Source organism: Crocodylus siamensis, chromosome 15, assembly GCF_052110815.1.
Source record: "Crocodylus siamensis isolate JL-2025a chromosome 15, ASM5211081v1, whole genome shotgun sequence".
In the NCBI taxonomy this organism is placed as follows: domain Eukaryota; kingdom Metazoa; phylum Chordata; order Crocodylia; family Crocodylidae; genus Crocodylus; species Crocodylus siamensis.
Window position 1 is genome coordinate 38,558,148 of NC_143409.1, and position 27,127 is coordinate 38,585,274.

Consider the following 27,127-nt stretch of genomic DNA (forward strand, 5'->3'; position numbering starts at 1 on the left):
CCCCTAAACCACTCAGCCGACCTGTGGGGCTGGAAGCATGAGCATCACTAATCTAGACTGATAAAAGGAAGTAATCTGTTCTGTCTGAACACACTATACACTCATTTCTTTAAAGAAAGAAAAGGGTGAGCAAAACACACAGAACATTGTCCACTTAAGTAAAGATGATCTGTAAAGTGGGGTATGGTTAGCAGAGAAGATGTTTATAAGAAAAGATCCAAACTCTTCAAATTAACTGCCACTATTGTTGTGTGCCCTTGATACATGAGTCATGATACATCCCTTTCTATTTATACTTTTCCACTGTGAAAGAGAGAGATGCTCCTAGTTCAGGGGTAGAGAAACTTGCCTCAGAGCACCTCCCAGAAAAAATATATTAAGTATTTCTAGGCTCCTTATGCTTCAGAAACACTTATAAAATAGGGTTGCAGTGGATACTGAAGTGTTCAAGTATGTAAGTGCTGGTGCGTGCATACTTAAGGTTTTAGGGAGTGCAACTGAATTCAATATCCAAAATTTCAAGTTTTGACAAATCTTCCACTGACACCACCTGCCCAGTAGTATGCTGCACCTCAGTTGTGGTCTTGTCACCATATAAAACTCTACTGAAAGTCCAAGCAGATCACATGTTAACAGAAAAAATGTCTCTGCCTTCTCCAAGTCTGCAGTCAGACAAAACTCCTGTTAAGTTATAATTGTTTATTAGAAAATAATATTGCTGTTAACACAGCTTAATAACTAAGACAGATATGTCAGCAACTCATGACCAGACATTTTCACAGGTCAGGGGATTAGTTTAAGAACTACCACCTTGCTGTAAATTAGAATTAGGGCAGAGTTCATTTGAAAAGTCAAAAACTTATGGTTAACAGTTTGAATTTTAATACAATCTTCCATTAGGGAAAGTGGTATTGATAGTCTACTCCATTCATATCACAGTCCATCTTCACTAAGCACTTTGTTTTTAAAAAGGAAAAAAGCAAACACTTTAAATTGTGCACTATAAATGCAAGTATTAAAAAGGAAAAGCACACACGTATGAAAGTATGAGAGTTGAATAAACACTTACTCACTCCAAAAAGTAAGTTTAGTTACCTGAGGGAACAGTTGCACTGTTTTGGTGGTTTTCACCAGGTGATACAAATAAGTCCTCCTCCCCTTCAGTGGAAGAACTGGAAGAAGATTCACTACTGAGATCATTGTCACTGGAACTGCTAGAGCTGGGTAGCAAAGCATACTTCCTCCGAGCTAATACTTCCCGTTTTTTTCTCTGCATTAGAATCCGTTCTTTTTGGTTTTGTGTCCGCTGGGAGGAACTGGTTTTCACAAATCTCTTTCTATACGGGAGTCGTCTTAATGAACTGCTCTGAAAACAGGGCCTTTTCATTAATAAACTTGGTACAGATTCTGTCTCAGTCCGAGGCCACTTTTGTGACCTTGCACTATGAGTTCTACTTGTAGCACTCAATACTGCCTGAGTGTGCCTGACAGAAGTCTCCTTCTCCTCATCTGATGTTACTGTATCAGAGTCTCCAAAATGTAGGCTAGATGAAGGTGAAGAGACACAGTCACTAAAAGATGAATCATTGTCTTCACTTTGTGTTTCTAGGTGCTGCCTTAGTCCAAGAATTCCCTGGTTTTCTTTATCACCACAGTTTTGAGCATATGAAGGGCCAGCCTGCTGACTCTTGCGCTTTTTCCGCACCACAATACCTTTGTCTTGTTCTGGACGATTGCCATTCATGTCCTTCTGCTTTTGAGAATCAGCACACAAGTGAGAGAATTCATTCCCTACTTTACTGGCAATCATCTCAACTTCTGCAGGGAAACTTTTGGCTGCCCCAATGGGCTCAGGGTTCAAGAGGATCCCCTTCAGATTTTCCTGTCTCTTTGGTGCATCAGAAGGAACTTCACTCTTCATATCCGCTTTCAGAGTATACACTATATTACATTCAGGAGTCCATTGAGACATGGAAAATGGCAAGGAAGGCCTAGAAAGATAAAATTAAACATGCATCAAGAAGAGCATCATACTATTGCTCTAGAAAAACAAACAATGAAACTATACACATGAGCAATTCAGAGTACAGGGTACAAGTATGATGAAAAGTGCAACACTGTAAACTTTGGACAAGTCTGATATTGTGGGCTTTCAAGTGGACCACCAGCAGATTGATCCAACAGCATTCATTGTGAACTATTTATAGCAAGATCTGAAGTGTGGCTGACTACCAGGGAGTGCAGTAAGGAATTCCAGAGCAACTTAACTGGAGGTTGCAGTTACTTAGTACAGGTAACAAGTCAGTCTCCTAACTATCAAGGAGTATGGACTCAAATGCACCTGGGCTAGGGACAGAAGTTACACAAACTGGTTTAAGTGATCAGACACTGGTTTAAACCTGTAACAGAACAGAAGCTCAGTATACATAAAGCAGTTTCAAAATGGCTGAAACTGGTTTGAGATAAACCTGGTTGAATGTAGCAACTGATTGAGGTCAAACCAGTTTATGGAACTTCTGTCTCAGACCCCTTCCTGGTTTAAGTTAAATCAGAGTCCCCCAGCATCCCAGCACGCTTTGCAGCCCTGGGCTGTGCTGTGCTGTCTGTTTCAGAGAGCAGAGCTGGCCCCGCCCCTCTGCTCCCTAGCCTTAGCAGGGGCTGGGGTATGGCCATATGTGGGCCTGGCATGGCCTCCTGAGATGAAGGGGGCCAGGGATCTGGTTTATTCCTCCCTCTCTCTCCCTGGGGGACCCCAGTCAGGGTCTGCCTGGCCAAGACAGCAGCTCCTGTCAGGGTCCCTCCCCTTGCCGCTCTAGGGGCAAGAGAGTAACCAAATGCCATGCAGCATGGCCCTTCAAGGCGAAGGGGGCAGGGAGGGGATTGATTCCTCCCTCTCTCCCTCCAACAGGAGCTGAATGGGGTTTTAAATTCCCCCCACCCTCCCCTGTGCCACCAGCATGGAACCCAGCTGAGGTCTGCCTAGCTTTTCCACCCTGCTCAGAATACCCCAGGACCCCCAGAGGTCCCCTTCCCGGCCATCAGGGCCAGAGAGTTTCACTTGGGGCAGCCCAGGAGTAAAGGCAAGATCGAGGGAGGGAGGGAGGGGAGTAAAACAGCCTCAAGTTCAGATAGAGACATGCACAGAGGGCGCAGAGGCTCCTCCACCCTTGACACGAGCCCTGCCAAGCAGAGGGACCCAGGCTGGAGTGAGGGGGCAGCGGGGAAGGGACTCCAGTGTGTTGGTGCTAATCCTGGGCAGAGCCAAGATGAGTCAAGCATGCAGCTGGAGCCAAGCATGGAGCTCCTGCCTGGAGCTCCTGCCCCTTTTACCCACTGAAGAACAGCGCCTGGGTCAGCCCTGGTCCCTGCAGCAGTGTACACGGCACGGGCTCACCCCCTCAACCCTGAGCACTATTACCTGTATCCTCCAGGCCACAAGGTATGCACTGCTAACTCTTCCCCTACAGTGACACAGCATGACACCCCCCCCCCCCCCCCCCCGTGTACCAGGCATGGGGCTCTAACCCTATGGCTTCCCCGCCACACTATCAGGTGCCACCTGTGTTACTGAACTGCAGTCGGCTGTTGGGTGGGCAGATGATGGTGGCAGGAAAGCCATAGGGGTAGTACCCAATGCCTGGCACCTGGTACACAGGGCCATGCTGCACTTACAGTTTCCCTGCCACCATCTGCCACCCTGGCAGCTGACTCCAGTTCAGTGGTGCCTACCATTACAGCGAGGGCAGACCCATCACGACAGCAGTGGCAGTAGAGAAGCCAAAGGGGTAGAGCCCCACGCCTGGTGCCTGGTACACAGGGCCATGCTGTGCAGGTGCTGAGTAGAGGAAACGTCAGCAGCCCAGAGGACGCAGGTAATAGTGCTCGGGACTGAGCCCATGCTGTGCATGTTACTGTGGGGGCCAAGGGCAGCCCAGAGACCACTCTCCAGTGGGTAGAAGGGGCCACTAGGCCGGGGCTGCTCCCTCAGCTGCATGCTCAGCTCAGCATGGCTTTGCCCTGGGCTAGTGCCGACATACTTCGGCCCTTCCACAGCCTCCCCCATCCCTGCCCTGGGTCCCTCTGCTCAGCAGGGCTCATGTCCAGGATGGAGCTGTCACCTCCAAGAGCCTTCTGTGCATGTTCCTATCTGGGCCTGGGGCCATTTTGCTCCACTGGCCTTTGCTCCTGGGGTACCCCAAACCAAACCCTGGGCCCAGTGGCTGGGAAGACACAGTAGGATCGCCCCTTGGATGGTAGGGGGCTCTGACGGTCCTGGGCTATGCTGAGCCATGAGCAGAGGGGAGAAGTTGGGTAGACCCCAACTGGTATCCCTGCAGGCCAGGGTCACACCCCTCAGTCACACTCAGCCAACTGGGGCCTGGCTACGCTACCCCCCCCCACCCCCATTTAGGTTCCCTCCAGCCTGAAGGGAAGAGAAGGCTTGCTCTAACCCCCTCCCCCCACCGTCTTCTAGCCTGAGCCACTGCAGGCATGTGCCTGCATTTCTGGAATCAAAAGTGAATGTCTAATCACTTGCTTGCCAGTTCAATCTATGCAGGTTAGACTAACCTGCAAAGATTAAATCAATTCAGGCTCGGGCTTTTTGAATGTCTGTACTTAGCCTCAGGGATGTTTCAAAAAGAGAGGAAGGACTCTTGCCCCAAACCATACACCAGCTGCCATGTTCTAACAGCTGTGGGGACAACACAAATGTAGCAAAAAAGCTTCAACTTTAATACTGCTTGTAATGGGGAATTCCAAACCTGTCGACCGCAATCAGAGGGGGGAGCAGGACTTTCAAAGCTTACAGGGACAGACTGCTGCAACAGCCAGCCCCAACAAAAACTCCATCCTCAAGACCTGGGCCTGCCAAGAACTTTGGGAAGGCTGCAAGGCAATAACAGCCCAACAACTTATTAGACTCAGTAGGGACCACTGGACACATCTCCAGTGGCAGCAGTCAGCTGACTAGAAGGGGCAAGGCTTGGCTACATATAAAGCCCACACTCTGAGCTGGGGTGGGCAATCCAGGCCTGCAAGCTGCAGAGAAAGGAGCTGGGAGGCAGATAGCTGCTAGGGAGAAGGAGGTATCCTAGGGCTGAGGGAATTGAGGCTACTCCTGATGAATATGACAATAGTCATGGCCCTGACAGAGCTGAGTCTGAGATCGAACCAGATGGTTAACCCGCTGTATCTTGGTTTTGTTTTCTTGTGCAACTAGAAGCCTGGATTGTGGCTGTCAGGCAGGTCTGGAGACCATGAAGCAGGGTACTCAAGGTGCTTGTGAGACCAGCTTTGGTCAGAGACACGCTGGGCCCAGGGGGTTTCAGCCAGATAAAAAGGGCAAAGACTGAAGGCTAAAACCCAGACAAGGGTCTGGAGCCTGAGGGGCCCAATGTCTATTTGGGACTGAAAGATCCCCTACAAGGGGCAAATGAGAGTCAACTGTGAGGTATGGTCATAACTATGGGGCAGCTGGAGGTCATGATTCTCACCCCTAAGGCAACTAAGATCCTCTTAAAGAGGAACTAGAGCTGGGGGTGAGGGAGGAGTTTGGGCAGAGAAGTAAAAGGCACTAAGAAGTAGGCCACCCCAGCCCCTATGGGCAGCCTCTCCTTCATATATGCAACATCAAGTCATGGCAGGAAAGGGATAAGACATGGAGTAGGCCAGGGAATACAGGCAAACCAGTTTGGGCACTAGTGGCTCCAGACTCAAGGGAGGGCAGAAAACCCAAGCCTGTCACATTGTTTCATCCAGGGTTAGAATTGAAACAATTGTACTATTACATTTCTACTATTTCCAGCTGGTCCACATGCAACTGTTAGAATGCAACAGCTCTAAATGGATATGTGTCCATACCCAAGAACACTTTAACATCAGGTGTGCTCAATCCACAGACCAGATCTAGCCCCTAACACTGTGTCATTAAGTCAAGGGGGAGCCCCAAGAGCCATGGCCCATGAATGCAGGGCCAAGTGGAGGTGAAACAGAACCCCTGGCGCCCAATCCCTACATGCAGCACCAGGTGACTTCCTACAATATCAATCCTGTGACAAGGGTAACAAAATCCTTCTAGCTTCCCAGCTTGAATACATCATTAATGATCTCTAGCCCTTCCTGTAAAAGTGATGATCATCTCAAGGGTAGTCATAGGGAGCAATCCTGTCCTGGCTTACAGCAAGCTCTCCCCACCCCTCAAATGGCATCTCTCAAGCAACTGGTCATCTAACTCGGTGGTTCTCAACCTTTTGCACCTTATGTCCCACTGATGCAAGGTCAAAATATCCTGGTCCCACCAGTCAAGCGTTTGGGGGGGTGCGGAAGGGGGTGTCCCCCAGCAACCAATCCAAGCACACAGAAGCGAAACAGGAAATTCCACTGTGCAACTTCCATTTTCACCACCACAACCTGAGTCCCACCAAAAGAAACCCTGATCTAACTCCTATTCTCACCAAATAACCAGGCCTTGTAACAGACCTAGATGCCAGCTTTTACTCCTCAAAGACCACATCATCACTGGACCAAATAACATGGAATATAATAACCAAGGTTCATTTACCTGCTCCTTTGCCAGTGTCAGATATACTATTACCTGCTTACAGTGCCCCTCTGCTGTCTACACTGACCAGATGGGGCAATCCCTGTGACACAGCATGAAGGGACATGACCCGACATCAGTTCCAGAAATACACAAGAGCAGAACACTTTAACCTCCATGGATGTTCCATCGCTGACCTCAGAATCACTGTTCCTGACAACAGAACTTTAAAAAACCAACTTGAATATAAAGTTCTGGAACAAGAAATCATCCACAGACTGGAACAAGGACTACATACAGATTATTATCCCATTATCTGAATTGGTTTATATGAACCTTGTATCCCTATGGGTTTACTATGTTTTTCTATTCAATCCCATTTGCCTCTCTCACCAATACCCCCTCTCCTTCCTTTCCCACCTTTGGGATTCATATCACTTTCTATTTGACAGCCTGCTCTCTGCATGTCCTTTCATAGCATCTGATGAAGTGAAACTATTGTTCACAAAAGCTTATGCATCTCCGATTCAGTTAGTATATAAAGATGCATCTCTACCCTACCTTCTTCCTAGCATCTAGTTAGTAAGCACAAATCTGTTACTTCCCTGCCTTCCCCTCCCTCCCCCCCCCCCCATCTCCTCCAGTTGCTGGATAGGTGGAAAGAATGCAAACAATACTCAATTTAAGGAAGAAGCCCTATCATACTCCTCTCCAGTGAATGGGATATAGATCAACAACTCTGACAGGGTGGACAAAAATCAACAATTTAAAATAAATAAAAATTGGTTTTTTTCTTCAAATTTAAAAAATGAGATTTTTTTTTATTTAATCAGTTTTTATTTTTTAAGATGCTTTAAAAAATAAAACATAAAGGCAGTTTTAACTTAAGATATGTTAAAGCTCAAAGATATCATCATAGAATAGGAATTGCAACTTCTATTATATACTATTTGAGACAATATAGTCACGTAACTTTTTTGGAAGTTTTATAAATAGGTCAATAACAGGCCATGTATATTAGGGGCCCAATCTTACAGGGCTCCTCTATACATTAGCATAAGATTAAAGAAAACCACTCTACCCAATGGCACTAAGTGCTCAGTCTAGAACAGGGGTTTTCAACCTTTTTAAATAAGTGTACCCCCAGCCGCAGAGCTGAGGGGGTGGCACACAGGCAGACAGAGCAGGGGGGAAGGAGGGTGCCTGGCTGGACACGGAGTGGGGGAGGGGGGTAAAGAAGGGGCCGAGGTGGTTGGCACATGGCTAGATGTAGAGCAGTGGCAGCACAGGGTGGGGGGTGGTGGTGGCAGCATCCGTGGCATGCTCGTTTCCCAACCCCCCATGCCACATTCGGCCAGCTGGGCAATACCCAAGCAGCCCGCAGAAGGGTGCCGCTGCCCTTGATTCTCCCCCTGCCCCCCCCCAGGCCCTGCTCCTGGGAGGCAGCCACATGGGGTAGTGGGTGGTGGTGTTCCATCCCTGCCTGCCCACACATTCCTCCTAGGACCTTCTCAAGTACCCCTGGGGGTACACATACCCCCAGCTGACAACCCCGGTCTAGAAGATCCCATTTAAGCATCTCTGTGATGCTTAGTTTCAGTTCTCAAACTACAGATTTGTGTCTTCAGAGATCATAGGCAGACAAGGTTCGTTGGATAGATGCAATATCTTTTATTAGACCAACTAAATAGTTGGAAAAAAAATTGTTCTTTGGAAGCTTTTGGGCACTAATGCTCTTCTTCAGGCATAGGGAAAGTTTGTCATCTCCAGAGATAACATCCTTGTTAATAGCAGTATATGGCATGTGCTATAACTGACCTGATTACCCACCCATCAAGCCTATTGTCTCTTTGCAAGTTTGTGTACATACAGTCAAGCCCTTACCTTTCTCTAAAAGTGCAAAGTTTCAAGAAGTTAAATGAATAAAGGATATCAAACAACAAGAATGAACTTTTTGTAGAGAACAATGATTAAAGTCAAGGATTCCTGACCAGAAATTTAAAATCGGTTTGATTTAAATCAAATCTACCCTGAACTCTGATGACACCTCCACAAGTACACCGTGTTCCCCTCCAACCCCAAAAAATCATGACTAATTTTTTGGTTGGTAATCCATTCTTACACAGGCTTTTCTGAAAGTTTTTGGGATTGAGGAAATCTATTCTGAGGAATCTGGAAAGCCCTATATTTCTGGCCCAAGAGAAAGCCATCCATTATATGCTCCATGCCTCCCTCACAAAGAGGCAAAAAGACCAGACCTAGGAGGAGGAAGCATTTACATAGACATGAGGCAGCTGGTGAACACCACACTAGAATACTTGTTACATGTCTAAAGTACTAAAGGATTTAAAGCTACATGAGTACGTAAAACCCCAGACCTGCAAGCTGAGAGAACACTAGCCTGGCAGTTTGTTAATGGTGAAACTACTTGGTCTCTACATTGCAATAAGGAGCTCAACCCCTCCTCTCCCCCCCCCCCCAAAAAAAACCAAACAAACCTGCACTTAATTTAGCCATCTCTAGTCTTATTTATCAACTTTATACTGTTGGCATTCACCTTGAGCCAGTTAACAGCATCCACAACCAACTATTTACCATGAAGACAGCTGACAGCTTCCTGTTCCCATCTATAAATCCCCAAGAAGGATGTGAAGGATCAGCTAACCTCAACAAACCACTATGGTGATGGGAAGTGGGGCTCATGCAGGTGCACAATCAGGTAACTTAAGGAGTAGCACACAAGATTATTTATTTCACTGTGAACTTAATTTAGAATATTAGCATCATTTCTGAAAGTTAAAGACTGCTATAGTAATTCTGAACATTGTGTGATATTCCACTTATTTCCAAATGAAAGACAACGAAGAACATTAGAACTGCAGGGGGCCAACCTTTTTGGCAGGCATGCACCCTTCAAGTACAGTGCCAACCCCCTCCCCCCACCTGATCTGCCACTGTGCCACACAAGGTACTCAGGGTACATCTTTTTTAAAGATTTTTTTGCTGATACTGACAGACAATTATTAACAAGCCATATCAGCCAATACCGATCCCATTGCCAATATGCAGTCTGCAGCTTGGAGAGCAGCATCTGGCCTGTAAGTCTGCTGGAGATGGGATTGGGGGGGGGGGGCAGATTGAAGACCCTATGGTGAAGGAGAGAGTGGGGCTGGGGCAGGTGCTGCCCAGCCAGGGCAGGGCAGCAGATGGAGCCACAGGTGGCCCCATTCCCTCCCCCAACTTACCAGCCAGATGCTGATCTCCAAGCTGCTGGGCTCCTTTCCAAGCCACATGCATGCAGTATCTGTTTGCATGCATGTGGCATTTATCAGTGCCAGTGGACCGATATATTGGTGCACCTCTACAAGGTACCTGTGCCACTTGTGGTATGTCTGCTGTAGGTTCACCACTCCTGCATTAGGGCAATTCAATGTTGAACAGCTTGTAATTCGAAAGCTTGGGTTTTCTGGGTTTTGATTTTAGAAACTGTATTATTGTATGCAGCTAGCTTCAATAATCCCGGTACACAGTCATAATTATTTGTATGAATAAGAAATGTAAAACTTACATAATTATGTGAAATACTTAAAAACTAAAATTTCAAAATAAAACTAAAAGAAGTTATGCCAATAATACAAGATTCAACCAGAAGCCTACAGGAGGCTCTAAAGTTTTCCTCCTAGCTACAACAATAGACCCATCATACTCCCTAATAACCTTTAAAAATAGAATGTTTTAAAACCCATTTTAGTAAGAGCAAGTTTAAATCACTAAACAGTTTACCACATACTGACAGCCAGCTTTAATAGGTTTACTAAATGCATTTTGTTTTTATCTGCCCAATTATAAAAAGTTCAGATGGAAGGTTATCAAAGACAACTACTTAAAAGGAAAGAAAAGCACAGAAAAGCAAATAGGAATGGAAACTACATAGTAACATTGTGAAATTATTACTATAAAACACAGGAAAGAATTCAGGGACATTCCCTTTGATAGCTACTATTACAGAGTGAATTCAAGGTAAAATTTCTCCCAGTATACTAATGCAAGTATAGAATTCTCACAAGCTGGGAAAGGCACACAATTATCTACCGGTGAAATATTTCGGAGCTTTTTCTTCTTCTTTTTTTTAAAGATACATGCTTAATTAGTAGACCTAAGGCTTTTTTAATGCTATAAAAAAGTGACATACTTAGCAAGGTTTTCCAGTAGACCAGTGATTCTCAACCAGGCTGTCCAAGAGCCTTTTAAGGTTGTCATGCCATATCAACACTGCTAGGTATACATTTTCACATGATTCACAAGATAAACCCAGAAATACCTAACAGGAATCCATAGGGTCAAAACCATTTTGACCTTTGGTGGTCTTTGAATTCTCTGGAACAGAAAACTGCTTTTATTATTTTGAACATTGTCAAAATGAGCGAGAGCTAAGAACTAGCATTTTTCAAGGGGTACCTGGAATCTAACAAGGTTGAGAGCCACTGATGCAGACAACTGGGTTCTGTTAAGAATAAGTCAGATTACTAGCAAGAGTAATTAGAATTCATGGAACCAAAATAATTGAACTGGGTTGGCAACAAGAGAGCCTAACTTAAATTTTTTATCCTATACCTAAAGTCCACACTTTAAGTATAAGACATGCTAAAGTGCTTGTCCAATTCAAAGGAAACCTTAAGGCACATTTACAGGTATACTGGCCCTACTCCTTATACCTGCAGGGATATGGGCCAACTCATAGGCCAACATATGCTTTACACCTTAAGATGTGTTTCTACTCGGCCACTTAAAAGTGTGGAGGTAGCTTAAGCACAAGCTGGTAAGTTCCTTTTTTGGCCAGTTCTTCACAATTTCTGCATGTTCTAGCCCTTTTAACTTCCTACTAGCCTCCAGTATACAAAACACTACCCACACCACTATGGCGCAGTGCTCTCATATACATAGCTTCCCAAGAAGATAAGTCCAGAATCTGCTAATGATCAAAGAAGCACACCAAGTTGCTGACCAATCTCTAACATAACAGTAGGCCCACGATGTTGAAAGAAGCACCAGAAACCTGCATTTGTATCTCTGCCAGCTGTCTGGATATTTGACAGGATTGAACCAAACTGATTTCCAGGGCAGGAAATGGATTAAGCACTACAAATCTACCTACTACAACGCAGAGGAAGGGAATACCAAATCCATCTATGTGCCTCAACGAGGCTGCAAACACCACTCCCAATACAGAGCTCAGTTCTGGTCTATGAACATCTTATGAACATGGATGGTATGTTTTCATTTGTTTTGTTTTTAAATGAAGGGGAACTCAGTAGCATGAGGTGGGGAACAGGGCAAGTCTTGGGAATAGACTCCAGAATTGGAATCAGGCCCTGATGCCCTATATAAACATGAAAACATCCTGGACCCTTCTTCCCAAAACATCTTCAAATATGGAACAGCCAGGAGAGGAGACAGGACCCATTGCCAGAATTTGGCAAGTAACAGCTTTACTTTTATGTTTATAATATCTGGGAGTAATTTTCAGGCTATGTTGCAATATGAAATACAATTATTGTGAGGGAGATACCAGAAGTGATTTATTTAGTTGTTTTGAGTGTAGACACCACACTCTTTCCCCTGATCCTCCTTCCTCATTCTTCCTACCGCCACCCCTCTCCCCAGTCACTTGGAAATAAGATGGATACCAAAAGAAAACATCTGAACAAGCAGCCAACAATTCATATTTACTAAATAAATGCTTACTGTTAAGAAAAGAATCAGGAAAATAAAGTTAAGAACAAGCACAAGCCAGCATTAATGTACACTGCTCTTTGGAGCCTGGTCATACATTTCCCAGCTACTTCCACAGCATCCCAAGGAGCCTAGATTATAAGTCCCAGTAGCGTTTGTAGATCTAAAGCTCTTTCAATGCAGCATCTGATGTCCTATCCATTCTTGTTGTGGGCTGTTCTGATTGCAAAGGAGCAAGAGTTTCATTGCTACCAAGCTTCTGCATCACAATGCTTTCAGCTAAGTTTCACTCAAATTTTAACCCACTCCTGCATGGTGATGCTTGACATTTGAGTCACAGTCAGTCTAGTCAGTTGATGAGATCGTTGGGCAAAGCAAACTATAAACTTTTGTCTTAATAGCTCACCAGGCTGTGCATTCAGTCACCAGATCAAAAAAGACCTCCTTTGCAAACTAATGGAATCCTACTCGTTGGAGAATAGTATCACCCCCCCTTCCCCTACTGTGGACCCACTAACAGATTTATAGCTTTCAGAGCTTTGCCATTCTGAAATTCTGAACCCATTATTCTTACCAGGACCCTCTGAAGAGACTCCATTCCTGGCAAGTCCCAATTTTTTTTAAATGGATTTCAAATACTTTCTCCTAACATGGCATTTCTACAGCCTTTCAAGTGTCACTGGCAGACACTTCTGAAAAGGCCAGTGGATAAAAGCTAAATAAAGGATATGGTAAGAGTATCTATGTGCAGCATTACGATGCAGAAGATATAATCAAGTCATATACCCAGGAATGAGACAGTTCAGAGTTGAATTAATGTAATATATTTAGCAAGCCAGATGATTATCTGGTATACTAAAGAGAAAGATGAAATCTAAAAGAGGACCAACCAGTAAAACAGACTTGTCAGAGTTCCTCAAATACAATCAGTGGTTGAACAAAAGGACAAGTTACAGTAGCAACCTGCAGTCTGGGAGACTACAACCTTAGAAAAAAAAGGCAGAGTCTTCTCCAAGCACTTCTCCAGCCAATGTTGATACTGGAGAAGGGTGATGCTGAGTAGCTCCACTCCTTTCTCAGCCTATTCTACATTCTGGGTCACTTGTTCTGTACCTATATGTTGACACATGGTTGGGATGCCCACACTGTTTTTTTCTAAAAGTACTGGATATGTTTTATTAATAAAGTGTTTAAATGCACTATGCATTGGCGCACATGCTTCAGAAAAAGAAGTAGCACTAAGGTCTGTACAAACATTTTAATAAATAATTTTAATCCATTTAAGTTCAGAATCATAAAACCGTAACAATGTAAATTGTTTAGCAAACCTTACCATGCACATTACAACTTAACAAAACACAGCATCATCTCCTTATTCACAACCCCCTGCAATGCGTATGTAAATAAGGCATCCCTGAAGTCCCTTGCTTGCTTTAACTCAGCCCCAGTGAAGACAGATGCACCTGCTGGTTAAAACAGTTACTCAAAACTGTTTACACCTTTGGCTTTGCACAGAATGTTAAAAGAATGCAGACTGCATTTTGTCAATGGCTTGACAGGCAACACCTTCCTGCCTTGACAGCCTTTCAAGTGTACACTACACTACCACCCTGCAACTGTAAAGTATGCAATTAAACCTTCTTTTCCTAGGTCCTCATGGGAAAGCTATGGCAGGATACCCTAGAACAGTGGGTACACAAACCCTCAACATATTTTTCTAAGTCTCTAGTTACTCAACAAGTTAATATCAGATCTCACTTATCTCGAGTCTACCTCTAGAGATGCAGAACAATCCAGCCTTTGCATTTGGGATTTATGTTCCCCTACATTTGCCCATCACAAGTGCCATTAATGACCACAGTACACAGTCTGGGAAGAGCATTCAAGCTATCACTCCAGTGGGTATAACCAATGCACTTATCTGTAGGTGAACACAATGTTCAAACACCTCAAACATCTGCTAGCACAACCTGAAAAGTTGGCTTACCAACATTAGACTGATTAACCGCAGGCCTGCAGCTGCCCGAGGTTGCTACAGCAAGCCACTTGTGGACCAGCAATGGCTCATTTCACGTCCTGACATACTCCACATGTGTCTCTGCAAATGCATGCTTCCTAATGCACAAATTCAGTAGCCACCACTGGTTATCAGAGATCAGCATAATAATGCAGTCCAAGAGTGCCGTAGGTCCTGTACTGAGAATACTTCTCTATGCATGGGGGAATTTCCAGCTGATGTCAGTAAGCATCCCATACCACAACTGCTTTAGGGTGGAATCCAACCACAAATCTGCCATAACATTAGCACAGCAGGGGCCAGCCTTTTTGTCATGCATGCCACAAATTAGCCCCACACCCTCTCCAAGTCTGAAACTAATCCCCTTCCACCGCTTGGTCTGCTTTCTGTCTCCTGTGTAATCTGCCACATGCACCAGCTAGCCATGCCACTTGTGGCATGTATGCCAGGGTTGGCCACACCTATTCTAGAGAACAAAAACTGCTACAGAATTTCCATCACTGTTGTTTCAAAGGACCCTCTCTTGGTATTATGCAATAACAATACACAGTGACAAGCAGGAAGAACTCTTCTTCTGGTGTTGAATCCATGGCGCAGCTCCATTTGGGAGGAACATGAAGCAGAGTGTACAGAGCCAGAAACACCTTGGCTAGATGTGCTGGCAGACAAGGAACATTTCAGTACAGCACCCCAGGAAGGACAGACATGTTCTCCTACGATATGCTATGAATTCATCTCTCTACTGTAGGGAGTAATAAAAAATGTTCAATACTGCCTTAGCAACTGTAACAAGCACTGCTTCAATATAGCACAATGTGTACATGGCCACCTGCATACAGAGCATGCTCTGCAGCATGGATGCATGTAAAAATGCACTTGACAAAACAAGAGAGTACACGAACACTGATACAATCACTCCAGAAATATCATTAGTGTGCTTAGTTTCAACCTTGGGTTAAACTCAGCCTGTTACATAAACTGCAATTTGTTCAGCAGTAAAGCTGCAAGCATTATTTTTTGGTAACTAGGAACATTACTCCAAGGCAAACATCATAAACTTAGGATCAAGGAGTTGTAGCCTTACAAGTTAATTTACCTTATTGAAGCTTCAGGTTAACCCCCAATTTAACTTTTCAGCAAAATGTTTCTAGCATAGCTGCGGTAGTAACACAACTATCAGCTAAAAACAAAAAGAAAAGCATATATACTGGTGGTGTGCTGATATTCTTCAATTTGCAGACAACTCATTCCGGCTGCATGCATCTTCACAAAAAAGCAGAAACTGTACTCCTCATGATGACATCGAGATGCAATTCTGTCAAGTCATTTCATACACACACACAAACCATACTCACTAGCAGCAGTAGTTGAAAGGATAACTGAAGCCATGATGACTCCAAGCAAGTCAGTCATTCTGCCTCAGACCTCACCCAATGCCACAGTAAGAGTGTCTATAAATACCTTCCAGGAGAATTCAACTGTGACTTGGTTGTGAAGCACTGCTATTAACACTTCCATAGGCTCTCATATTGAAATGAAATACATAATCTTGATTTGTTGCAAGGAAGTAACCCATGTGATTTTTTTCTTTAAAAGAAGGATTTAATACGAGCCAGTCACTGACCAGCAAGTGCCAGCCTGGGATGAGTGACATTTGCTTTGGTTCATCCATGATTTGGTCACAAGAAGCAGGGGAGCTCTTTAAATAAAAAACGCTCCAGCTTAAGGTGAAGGTTAAGGCAGCAGTTCACCTTTTAGTGGTGGCTGAAGGCTTCTTTCCCATAAAGACCCTTGTAGCAGCACACAGGAAAGCACAAGGAGCGGTGCAGCAGCCGAGTCGGCCGGCAACTCCCCTTCTTTGGCACCACAATTTCCTCCACTCCTTCTACAGCTGTCAAGGACCCACTCAGGCAGGGCCCAGGGAGGCGCCTGCTCGCGGGTTAAAGCAGAACCAGACCCCGATTTCAACAGGTGCAGCCTCAGGACCCACGCCCGCGGCCCGGCTGAAGGACACTGCGGCGGGGCCGAGGCGAACGAAGGGCCCTGCGGGCGGCAGGCGCTGCCTCGGCGGGGACCCGTGGGACCGAGCAGCCCCTCGCCTCGTCGGGGCCAGGGAAGAAACAGCTCCCGACCCCGCTGCGTCACCGCGCCCCGGACAGCGGCCGAGCCCGGCCCGGCGCGGAGCCGCCCCCACCTACCTCACACATCGGCGCCGGCCCGGGCGGCGGGTGTCAGCTCGGCCCGCCAGGCCCCGCGCCCTGCCCCACGGCCCTTCCGGCCGCGCCGAGCGCAGCCCGCGGCAGGCGCAGCCCGGGCGCTCGCGGTTTTGTTTGCTGCGCAGCCCCCGCTGCCGCCGCCGATCCCTCCCTCCCTAGGGGCAGCGCGACACTTGCTGCTGCTTTACGGCAGCCCGCAAAGCGCAGCTGCGCCGGACAGCGCTCCTCCTTCCGCCAGCGACCCCAGGCGGCGCCTGCAGGGGCGCGGCCTATGCGGCAGCGCCCCCTCCCGGGCGGAGGTGACCACTGCGGCGGGGCCATTGCCTGGCCCCGGCCCGACCCCGGGTGCTGCAGCAGCCGCGGATTAGGGCCTGCTCAAGCGTGAGCCACGCAGGAGCTTTTGAAATAGTAAATGCTGAATCCACTGAATTTGCTCTTTGGCTCATGGCCTTTCCTGGAGCACTTGCTTCACCTGGGCCATCTCCTCTCCCGTGCCCAGGGCTGGAAACTTGTCTGCATAAAATGTAGCTGGACATCAGAAGATCGGTGACAATGCCAAGCGCGAGAAGGAATCGGGCGTGATGCAGAGACAGGGCGGGGCACAGGGCCTGCTTCTTCCCTCTGCATCAGCCTTTGGGTTACTTCAGTTCAGTGCTGCCAGCACTCAGGATTGTTGGCCTTGTTCTTAGTCTGTGCTTCAGGAATGAGAGACTTGGCTCTTTCTTTTATATATTATATATACTATTATAAATACAATACAATGAGATATATATATATATATATATAAAAGAAAGAGTCACATTCCCGAATGCCAAAAATCCTGGGAGCTGGCAATACTGCAAGTTCTAGGGGCTTTGGCAGCACCGCCAAGAGGCGATACTGGTGTAGACTTGCTTTCAGCAAGTAACGAGCAGGGATCCCACTTTTCTTTGTTTAAAAATCGCAAACTCTCTGATAAAATATTGCAAGTTCTCCGATTAAAAAGCCCCCCAAAATCTGTATTTTTCCATGATTAAAATGAAACACCATTATGTATAATACAATGTTTTACTGATGTGCTTACAATTTTAAAGCAATTTGGAAGCCTACCAGTGCCTCAATCATAATAAATTCTAAATATCTATACATTCTGGCATTTGATTTCGGGTTTTTTTATCATGGAAAATCAGAGCTCCCCATGCCCCTCCACTCACCAGGACATTGGTCCAGCTGTAGCTATCCTCCTCTAAAACACTGCTTTGTAGTGCTGAGCAGTCCTGATATGCCAGTGGCCTGCCCATGCCATTGTCCCTTACTCCTGACCCACAACCCCCTGGACCCTTCTGATGCCCTTCACTCCCAACCCAGAGCCCACCACTCCTGCCAGTACCCCTCCCCACTCACAGCTCCCTGCCCCTCCCAGCTGCCAGGGCTATGGGTCCAGGGATGATCCACAGCCCCCTTCCCCCCACAACACTGTCCAAAACCCAGCTGCCACCCATGGGAGGTAGCAGCTGCTGTGGCAGAGCACAGCACAGGCACAACTCCCCCTTCGCCACAAGCGGCACCACCGGAGTGGAGCCCACTGGGGGACAGGGGGTAAATGCAGCCTCCCTGCCCTCCCCTGGCCTCCATGGGACCTGGCACAGCATGACAGAGCGGGGAGGCTGATGCCACTATCGGGAGCTCCACACTGCCATAGCGGCAGCAGCAAGGGGCACAACTCCATGCCACCACCCTTGGTACTGCCGGGGGGGGGCAGAGGGCTCCTCACTATGGTGGTGCAGGACTCCAGGTGGTGGCATTGAGTTTCCTGGCCCCATTCTGCCCTGCTTTGCCAAGTCCCTCCTGTTGGGCTCTGGAAACCACAGAGGCAGGGCAGCAGGACAGGGAGCTTGAGCTGGCAATGGGCAGCCTGCATCTGCCCTGCACACAAATCTGGGGAGCATGTGCCCCTTTCCTCCACCAGGAGTACACACAGCAGCAGGGATCAGCCACCCTGCCATCCCCCAAATGAGCCACCCATGGCCCCATCTCACTCCCCAGCTGGGCCCTGTGGTTGTGCATTCCAGCCCCAGGCCCCAGGCACTGCCTGGGCTGGGCAGCAGCCCCAGCCCTACCCCTGCTCAACTTCCTCCCTCCCTCTCTATGGGGACCTCAATATCTCCTCCCCCCGACTTACCCACAGAACCTGCTCTCCAGGCTGCCTGATGACCATGTGCATGCACAGATGAGCACATGCACATGGTGACCCCTGCCTGACTGCACTCCTCCCGCTCCCCCCAGCCCTTTGCAGGCTGCAACTCTACAAGCCTGCATGGGGAAAGCCACTGTTTCCTGGATTTTTCTCCTGAAAGTGAGAAAATCTGGGTTTTACCACATTTTTTCCATGGGGAACAGAAAACCTGGATCCCTGGTAATGACAACATTATAGACAAGCTATAGAACAGAACACTGGCTCATGAGCTGATTAACTGTAAATTAAAGAGAAGCTTTAAAAACCTGGTCTGTATCTAGGGGTTTCAGTCATAAAAAAGCATTTTGCTACATGTTGCTTCTGCTAATTTTGGTTTCAATACTCTCATTTCCATTAGCTATTGTGCCTCTGCGCTGATGAACATCATTATCATACAAGCCCAATGATCTGACCTCAATATTACATAAGGTGTTGGAACAAATGCTAAAATAAAGAGTAAAGACATGGAAGCAAATGGAAAATGATATAGGTGCAACATAGGTGTACTAAAGGTAGATCATCGCAGACTAAACTGATATTGGATTTCTATACAAAGGAAATGCAGTAGATCTCATTTAGTGTGGCTTCAGAAAAGCATTTATACGATGCAACCTAGGAAATTACTAGTTAAGATAGAGAAGATGGAAGGAGTTAGAAGAATTGTAAGGCGAGTAAAGAATTAAAAAAGCAGTGATAGCAACATGTTGTGCTGAAAGGGAAAGTATCAGACTGGAGGAAGGTTAGTAATGGAGTTTCTCAAACACTGGTTTTGAAATCAATGTTTGTTTATTATTTTCATTAATTGCCTTGGCACAAGAAGTGAGACTATGCTGATAATTTGCTTATGACACAGCTAGGATGTATTCTCAATTAACAGGATGATCAAGATATGACAAAAAGACTTGGATTATCTTGATGACAAGTAATAGAAATAAGACTGAATTCAGTAGTGCAAAATGCAAGGTCATGCATGTACAGACTAATAACAACTACTGTGTAAGCTGGAAGCTCGTGAATTGGAAATGAGGTAGTAGGAAAAAGCAAGGGTACTGTGAGCCACCCTGTGAAAAAGGCAAATATAGTCTAAAATATACCAGTTGGGACGATTTCAATAGAGATAGAAAAATACTAATACCATTATCCAAGGAGTTGGTATAACCTCAGCTGGACTACTGTGTTCACTTCTAATCACCCATGTTCAATAAAAGTTAACCCAAACTAGAACAGGTACAGGAAAAAGCTACATGGAAAAATTAGGGGAGTAGAGAGCCTGTCATAAGAGAAGACTAGAAGAGTTTGGCTTCTTTAGCTTTGCAAATCAGACACTGAAGAGGATATGATTGTTGGCTATCATAATGGGTGAGCACCAGGGAGGATGAAAAGTTGTCTAAGCCTAAGGACAATATTGGCACAAGAACAAAGTTATACAATGGCCATGAATGAACTTAGGCAGGAAATTGTAAGAAAATTTCTAAAGGTCAAAGCCAGAAAGTTCTGGAACAACCTGCCTGTTGCTGGTAGGCGTTGTAAGGCTTTGGGGACTTCTTCTTCGGTGCCTTACCCCCCAGTGACATCAGGGTGAAACCCTATTCTGGTGCCACTTAGATGGTCTAGACACTGACCCTTTTTCTCTCCTGCCATGTCTTTGGTGTTATTTGTTGGGGAGACAGTTCCCTGTTGGGGGCCCAGAGAGGTCTCAACCCCAGGGGTGTCTTTGTGGGGCTCCAAACCTCCCCTTTACCCCACCCTTACCACACCTTTGGCCTGGGTTGATGCTGCTCCCCACAGATTTCCCCCACACTGCCCGCCTTGCAAGGGCTGGATCTTCTGGGCCATGCACCTTCAGGTGTTCACCACTGGTCTTTGGGCTAGTTTCCCCCTCTTCAAGAAAATAAACTTGCCCTTGCTGGGGTCATCTATAACTCAACTGAAAATGCTAGCGCCTGCCAGTGGAGCTCCCAAGATTGACTCTCTCTCTCCCTCTCTCTTCTCTTGGGGCTCCTTTCTAACCCCTGCCCCCCAGGGGCTTTTTCATCCTCTCTCCTCTAACTGGTGGGGCTACTGGGAGGCACCCTTGTGCCCCACCCCTACCAGTTCTTCTGGCATCCCTGCCCTAGAGCCCAGCTGACCTGAGGTCATGTCATCCTGGCTCCTCTCACCAACATCACTCCTCTTCCCCTTTAGGGGACTTGTTGTTCTCCATGCTCTGCCCCCTTCAGAGCCATCCAAGGATGGTTGAGGGCTTGAGGGTCTGCCCTCAGCCACAGTTCTGGAGCTCCTGGTAGGAGCCCTGTAGCTCCCCAGTGGCGTCCCACCGGATTGCTGCCTCTCAGCAAGGCTCTCCTGCCGACCCCGAGCCTGCTTCCTGCCTCACTGGTCGGGGCCTCCAGGTAGACAGTTGACCTCTTCTCTGGGAAGCTGTGGCTAGAGCTGGAGCCTCCCAGCTCCAGAGTAGGCAGCTCCCAGCTGGTGTTCTGCCCCTCTCTCCCTGGGTCGCACTCTGTTTAGGGGTCTGGGCCACGCTGGGGGGACTCCTGTCTCCCCTCTCACGCTGCCAGTCTGAGCAGAAGCCAAAAACCAAACTACTGTTAAAATGGAGCTTGATAAATGTATGTATGTGAGGTTACACCATGTTGCTGCTTGTACTGGAAGGTGCCAGGCCTTGATGACCCAGAAGATCCCTCTTTTCCTACCTAGGCTACGGCATTGTTCACTAGCACATTAATAGATCATCACATGAACAATAACAATGTATCAAAGGATGTAAAGGACATCCTTAAATGTGACAGAGACCTGGGGTCAGTAGTTTTCTTGCTGGCTTGGTTTTGTAACATTACCTTAAAATTCTACCAATTTCAAAGTCACAGGCTCTAGATGCTCTGGCAGAGCTCCACTCAACTGCCTGAGATGAAGCCTTGTCCCTCATGGCAGATTTATTGACTATGATTGCTAATGCCTCCCCCTCAGAGTACAAGCTGTTGGCAGTACTCAAATATCCTCTCTCCCCAAATAACACTTGCTAGAAATTGCTTTGGCAATTATTGACTGATCTCGTAACAGCCTTTTTTGGGAAAGGTCATTATGAAAATGGTGTCAGACCAGCTCCAACAATGAAGCATTTTACTGAGTGGGAAGTTTTGCATGGGGAGGTGTAGGGAGCAGAACATTACCCTTATTCAAAGATTTTTTTTCTATTTTTTGCAAAAAGTAGCCAATTTTCAAAACTGCCCTTTAATGCTTTTTCAATATTAAAAAAATGTAATAACAAAGTTGCAATTATGTTTAATTATTTAGTTTTTCCTTTATTATACTAATAGGACCTTGAACACTGTTAGAGTGCTAATCGCTGACCATAGAACCTAACAGGCATAGGGAGATTTGCTCCAGATTTGATCTATTCATTCCTGATAATGGATACTACAGAGGATAGCATGGAACCCCTCATTTTTTCTTTCAGAACTCTCAGCTGTGGAGTCCCAGGGATTTCAATCCTATATGAAGCAACTCAGACATTTGAGAAAAGCTACAAAGTTCCTCTCACTGTTTTCCTTAGGCTCCGGCAGAGCTAAGCACCTGGATGAAGAAAATTCACCTTAGCAGAAGATAGAAAAAATGCCAATTGGCAGAAGAATGCATTTTGATTCATTAGCAAAGACTCTGAGACAGTCAGGTGGGTGAGAAACTGCAAGATAGGACCCAGAGAATCATAGTGAATGGATCTGTCCCTGCCATCCTAGCGAGAAGTGGGCAACGGTGTCCTGCAGGACTTAGTACTCAGTCCAGTACTTTTCAACATCTTTATTAATGATTTGGGTGTGAGGGGTGAAGAGCTCACTGGCCAAGTTCACAGATGACACCAAGTTATGGAGGAGTGTGGTCACACTTTAAGATAGGCTACAGATACAAGTGGACCTAGACAGGCTAGCAAGTTGGGTGAATCGGAATCTGATGAAGTTCAACGTCAAGAAATGTGAAGTGTTCCACCTCCCAACATACCTACAGGCGTGGCGGCACCAAACTGACTAGCACCATGAATGAAAGGGACCTGGGGGTAATAATAGACCACAGTATGAATATGAGCCAGCAGTGCAATGCTGTAGCCAGCAGAACAAATAATACTCTAGCATGCATCAATCAAAGCATCTCCGGCAAAACCAAGTTGATTCTTCCGCTCTACTCAGCACTGGTGAGACTGCAACTGGAGTACTGCATCCAGTTCTGGGCACCACACTTTAACAAGGACATGGACAAGCTTACGAGAGTCCAACAAAGGGCCACCCATATTATCAGAGACTTAAAAGGCAAGCCATATGAGGAAAGGCTGATGGATCTGAGACTCTTCAGTCTGAGAAAAAAGACTGAGAGGGGACCTGGTAGCAGCTTACCACTACACCAGGGGAGTACATCAAGGGCTCAGTGAACACCTGTTCATCAGGGCACCTGAGGGGAAAACGAAGAGAAATGGCCACAAACTCCTGGAAGATTGATTCAGGCTCAATTCTAGGAAAAACTGCTTCACAGTCAGGGTGTCCAGGCTGTGGAATAAGCTCCCTTCAGAGGTGATGCAATCACCTACCTTGGAAATCTTCAAGAGGAGATGAGACAGTCACCTTGCTGGGGTCACCTGACCCCCAGTTATCTTTCCTGCTTGGTGCAAGGGGCTGGACCCAATGATCTTCTGAGGTCCCTTCCGGCCTTACAATCTAGGAATCTATGAAAGAGCAGGACCGCTCCTGGAGCAGAGGGTTTATGCCCACTAACTTTAAAAGTCCAGAATCTAAACAGTCTCTGTCCATGGACTCCTGGACAGTAGCTTTGGCAGAAACTTTCATCTCTGGTTAACTTAGAAATTGTAACAACTTCAACGGGATGACTTGCATCAAGTTAAGCATCTATCCAAGAGTTAAGCATATGTGGTAAAAATGACCACAGTACATTTTAAACCTTGTAAATGCAATGTGTAATTGTATAACCTGCTTAAAACCTAAAAAGAGGAATGAAGTGTTACACGCAGATGCACACATGCTTTAAGGGTTACAAATGTATGTGCAAAAGGTACTCAGAATTTTTTTTTGCAACTTAGTGTTGGATGCTGGTAGCCAAACCTCACTGTTCAAGAATGCAGAGGCACCAGAGATAGGCAAATGCAAGAAAATGTAAGGTGTAGCACAGTATTTAACCACAGAACCACTATGTTCTCCAGGAAAGGGGGAGGGCACACTAATCAATATACAATATTAGCATCATCAACATTAGCACAATGCTATATTAAATTATTCTATCCATAATACAGGGAACGTGGTTTCTTATTAAGTAAGAACATGACATTGTTTGAGGCCAAGATATAGGCAGTTGTGCCCCCCACTTTCTGTTTTGTGAATCCTCTAGATTCAGTGGCTTATGTGTGTCCTGGGGGAATGGAGACGAGGGCACAAGGGACCCTCCCCATGGCATGACTTGGGGCAGAGATAACCTGGTCTCACAAAGAAAGCCCTGAAGGCAAGGCAAACTTACCTGTTACAGAAAAGGAAGAAATGAACAAGCCGTGCCAGGACAGAGCACCCATGTGGTTCATCAGCCAGCTCCATTTCTGGATAAAAGCAGCATGGGCAGGTGACGTCATCACCAAACACCGCCTGGCCAAAATAAAAGCCGGTGGCAAAGAAACCATAGGGGAGACACAGCAGGAAGCGAGCAGCAAGGGTCCTTCCCATGCCAAGAACAGGCTGCATCAGCTAGGACCAAGAAGCCTGAGGATGGGCCCCTCAGAGGGGCCCACAAGCTATTGAAGGGACAAGGATGATGTCGAGGGACTCCAAGAGCCACAGATGCCAGACTTGTGAGTGGGGATGGGCCAAGACCCTGCTCCCTTTTTCTTTCTTTGTTAATTCATTCCTTTTTGTTAATACCCCGGAGGGACCCCTAGACGAAGGTCAGGACCCAGGGCTGCACTCAAAGGTCAAGAGCGGTCAGGGTGTTGCTACAAGCTGTAGTGCAATTCAGGAAGGCACAAAGGAACATTGTGGACAGCCCAGCATCCTGAAGAGGCCCATAGCTGGGCATCAAGGGCCCCATAAACAAGGAGGGTGCAGGAGTCCACACCAGAGGGCGAGCCAACAGATCATCAAGTGGTTGTCATAAAGGCTGGTGTATGGCTGGGGTGTACGGGAGGTGGAGCCCCAAGAACTCCTGCTAGGGAGCATGACCAACCCACAGGGGACTACAGGAGGGAGCCTCACCACTGAAAGAAAGACCAAAGTCATGGCAGGAAAGTTTTAGGGTTTCCCTCAGAGAGAATGTGATGTGATCCCTTGCTCAGATCGCAGGAACATGCACTGCGTCCAATCCCAGGTGCACGCTCCAGGGCAGCTAGGGAGTGCCTTCTCAAGACTAGGCGGGCACAATGTGAAACACAGTAAGGTTGAATCTTATGGCAGAAGCTAAAACAAACACTGCTGCTCTTTGTGCTGTATATTTCCTTGGATAAATACAGGAATAGTTGTCTAATGTTATCCTTCTAGCATCTTTCAAAAGCTCTGATTTCACGGGAGGTGCATCCCTCACATAGCTGTAAAACTGTCGAGAAACTGGAAAATAGAAACTCTCTCAAATGATAGCAGAAGCTGGAGATGAAAAAAAATCTATGGTATTATTCACCCTATTTCCATTTTTAGAGCCATATGTCGTACATATGAGAGGCTGAACACAAAAAGTTGGCAAACATGATCTCTGACATGCTGCATCAATCCATATTGTGGGAAGTGGGATCAAATCTATTTTTACATTTTTCACTGCAAGTCATAACTAATGACTGGATTAAGGACACTTACACTGAAAACAAACAAAGAACTGCTTTCAGCCCACAATCTGACTTCACATGAGGGGATTAAATAGTTATTTCATAGCCAAGGTGCATAATTTTAATCACCAAATAGAGAATAATCAGTTTTGATTTACAATTAGTTTTGTGGCATTTCACTAGCCTATACCTTAATTACATTGGAACTAGAGTAACTTACAGATCAGAAACTAATTTCTACAGCTGTCTTCTCACTTTCCCATTACACAGTATTAACAGATTTATAGCTGTCCTGTCAATATACTGAGGAGAAAATAGTGATTTTTTTTTTTTTGCTATAGGAACTAAAGGCATTAAATCTTGAGATTAGGAATCACTGATGATGTATGTATAGTTGATTAGGGATTCACATAGTCTTTTCACCTGTACTACTCTTTGTTTTGCTTTCAGAAGAGAAAGGCAAGTGCACCAACAGATTACACTTGGGCTTACTTGGTGTCAGGGTCTTTAGGAAGGTCGGCTGGGTTTTAGAAATAACATAGTTAGTTTAGGGATAATTTGTACCTTCTAATAAACAAGCCACAAAGTAAGCTTCTAACAAGGGTCCCAGTTGCGTGTTGGGAGACGCAGGCCCTGCCATGCCTGAACTACCCAGGGCAGCATTTCCAGCTCCTAGAGTACTTCACCAGCTCTGCCACTACCGCACTTGGGGAGCGTAAAAGAAGCCCCCCACAGCTCGGGACTGGGGGGGCGGCAAGTCCAACCTACACCCTTAGCTACTTTCCCAACGGGCCTGGGCAGCAAAGCACCTCCTGCCACCTGCCTCCTTTCCTGCCCTTTGCCTTCCTAATTTCCAGCTATTTCCTTTTTCACAAACAGCCTCTTTTCCACCTTGGATTACTACTGACTGTACAGTCCCCTCTCCTCCCCTACTTTACCTTCTGTTTCCCTATTTTCTACCTACTTCCATTCTCTGACACCCCAACACACGTTTAGCTTGTCTCACTCCTTGGGGCCTCAGACCCACGCACACTCCCTGTGCCTGACGAAGGACGGCTGCAGCTAAAAGCCTGCTAAGAGCTTTTTCGCAACTACTCCGTCAGTCTAATACAAAATATCACGTCTACCCAAAGGGCCCGGCCAGCCTCTCAGGGTCAGTCATAGACCGCCGCAACCGGCCCCTTCCCAAGCGGGCCGGAAGACACCGCCAATAGCGCAAGCTCCTGCCTCTGCCCGCCCGACCTGGCCCGGCTTCAGGTGCGGCCGTGCGCATGCGCACGGGGCCGGCCGGGGCCGCCTCCATCCGGGTCCTGGGCGGCAGCGGGGGGGTGGGGGGGAGAAGTGGGGGTTTATTGTGCGCGCCGCCGCCGCGCTCACTCGCCCTAAAATGGCCGCTGCCGCCGCCGCCTCCTCTCCCGCCGCGGGGGCCGGGGCCACCCCTATTGGGGCCATGGTGCTGCCCCCCACCGAGAGCAAGAAGATTACAGACTTGCGCGTCATCGACCTCAAGTCGGAGCTGAAGCGGCGCAACCTGGACATTACCGGCGTCAAGACCGTGCTCATCGCCCGCCTCAAGCAGGTGAGAGGCGGCGTGGGGCCCAGCCGG

At 46.7% G+C, this 27,127-nt stretch overlaps 2 protein-coding genes across 10 annotated transcripts in view; one reads left to right on the top strand and one right to left on the bottom strand.

Moving 5' to 3' along the window:
* The window catches only part of RNF111 (ring finger protein 111), an 83,499-nt gene extending 66,809 nt beyond the window's left edge, over positions 1-16,690 (bottom strand). For all 6 annotated transcript variants that reach the window (XM_090028697.1, XM_090028695.1, XM_090028699.1 and 3 more), the window contains exons 1-2: positions 16,490-16,690; positions 1,096-1,991 (exon numbers count right to left, since the gene is read on the bottom strand). In XM_090028697.1, coding sequence (XP_089884823.1) covers positions 1,096-1,972 — 877 coding nt within the window. In that variant the 5' untranslated portion in view covers positions 1,973-1,991; positions 16,490-16,690. The remainder of the gene's footprint in view (positions 1-1,095; positions 1,992-16,489) is intronic.
* A 10,181-nt stretch (positions 16,691-26,871) lies between these two features.
* The window catches only part of SLTM (SAFB like transcription modulator), a 30,370-nt gene continuing 30,114 nt past the window's right edge, over positions 26,872-27,127 (top strand). For all 4 annotated transcript variants that reach the window (XM_090029296.1, XM_090029298.1, XM_090029299.1 and 1 more), the window contains exon 1: positions 26,872-27,100. In XM_090029296.1, coding sequence (XP_089885422.1) covers positions 26,909-27,100 — 192 coding nt within the window. In that variant the 5' untranslated portion in view covers positions 26,872-26,908. The remainder of the gene's footprint in view (positions 27,101-27,127) is intronic.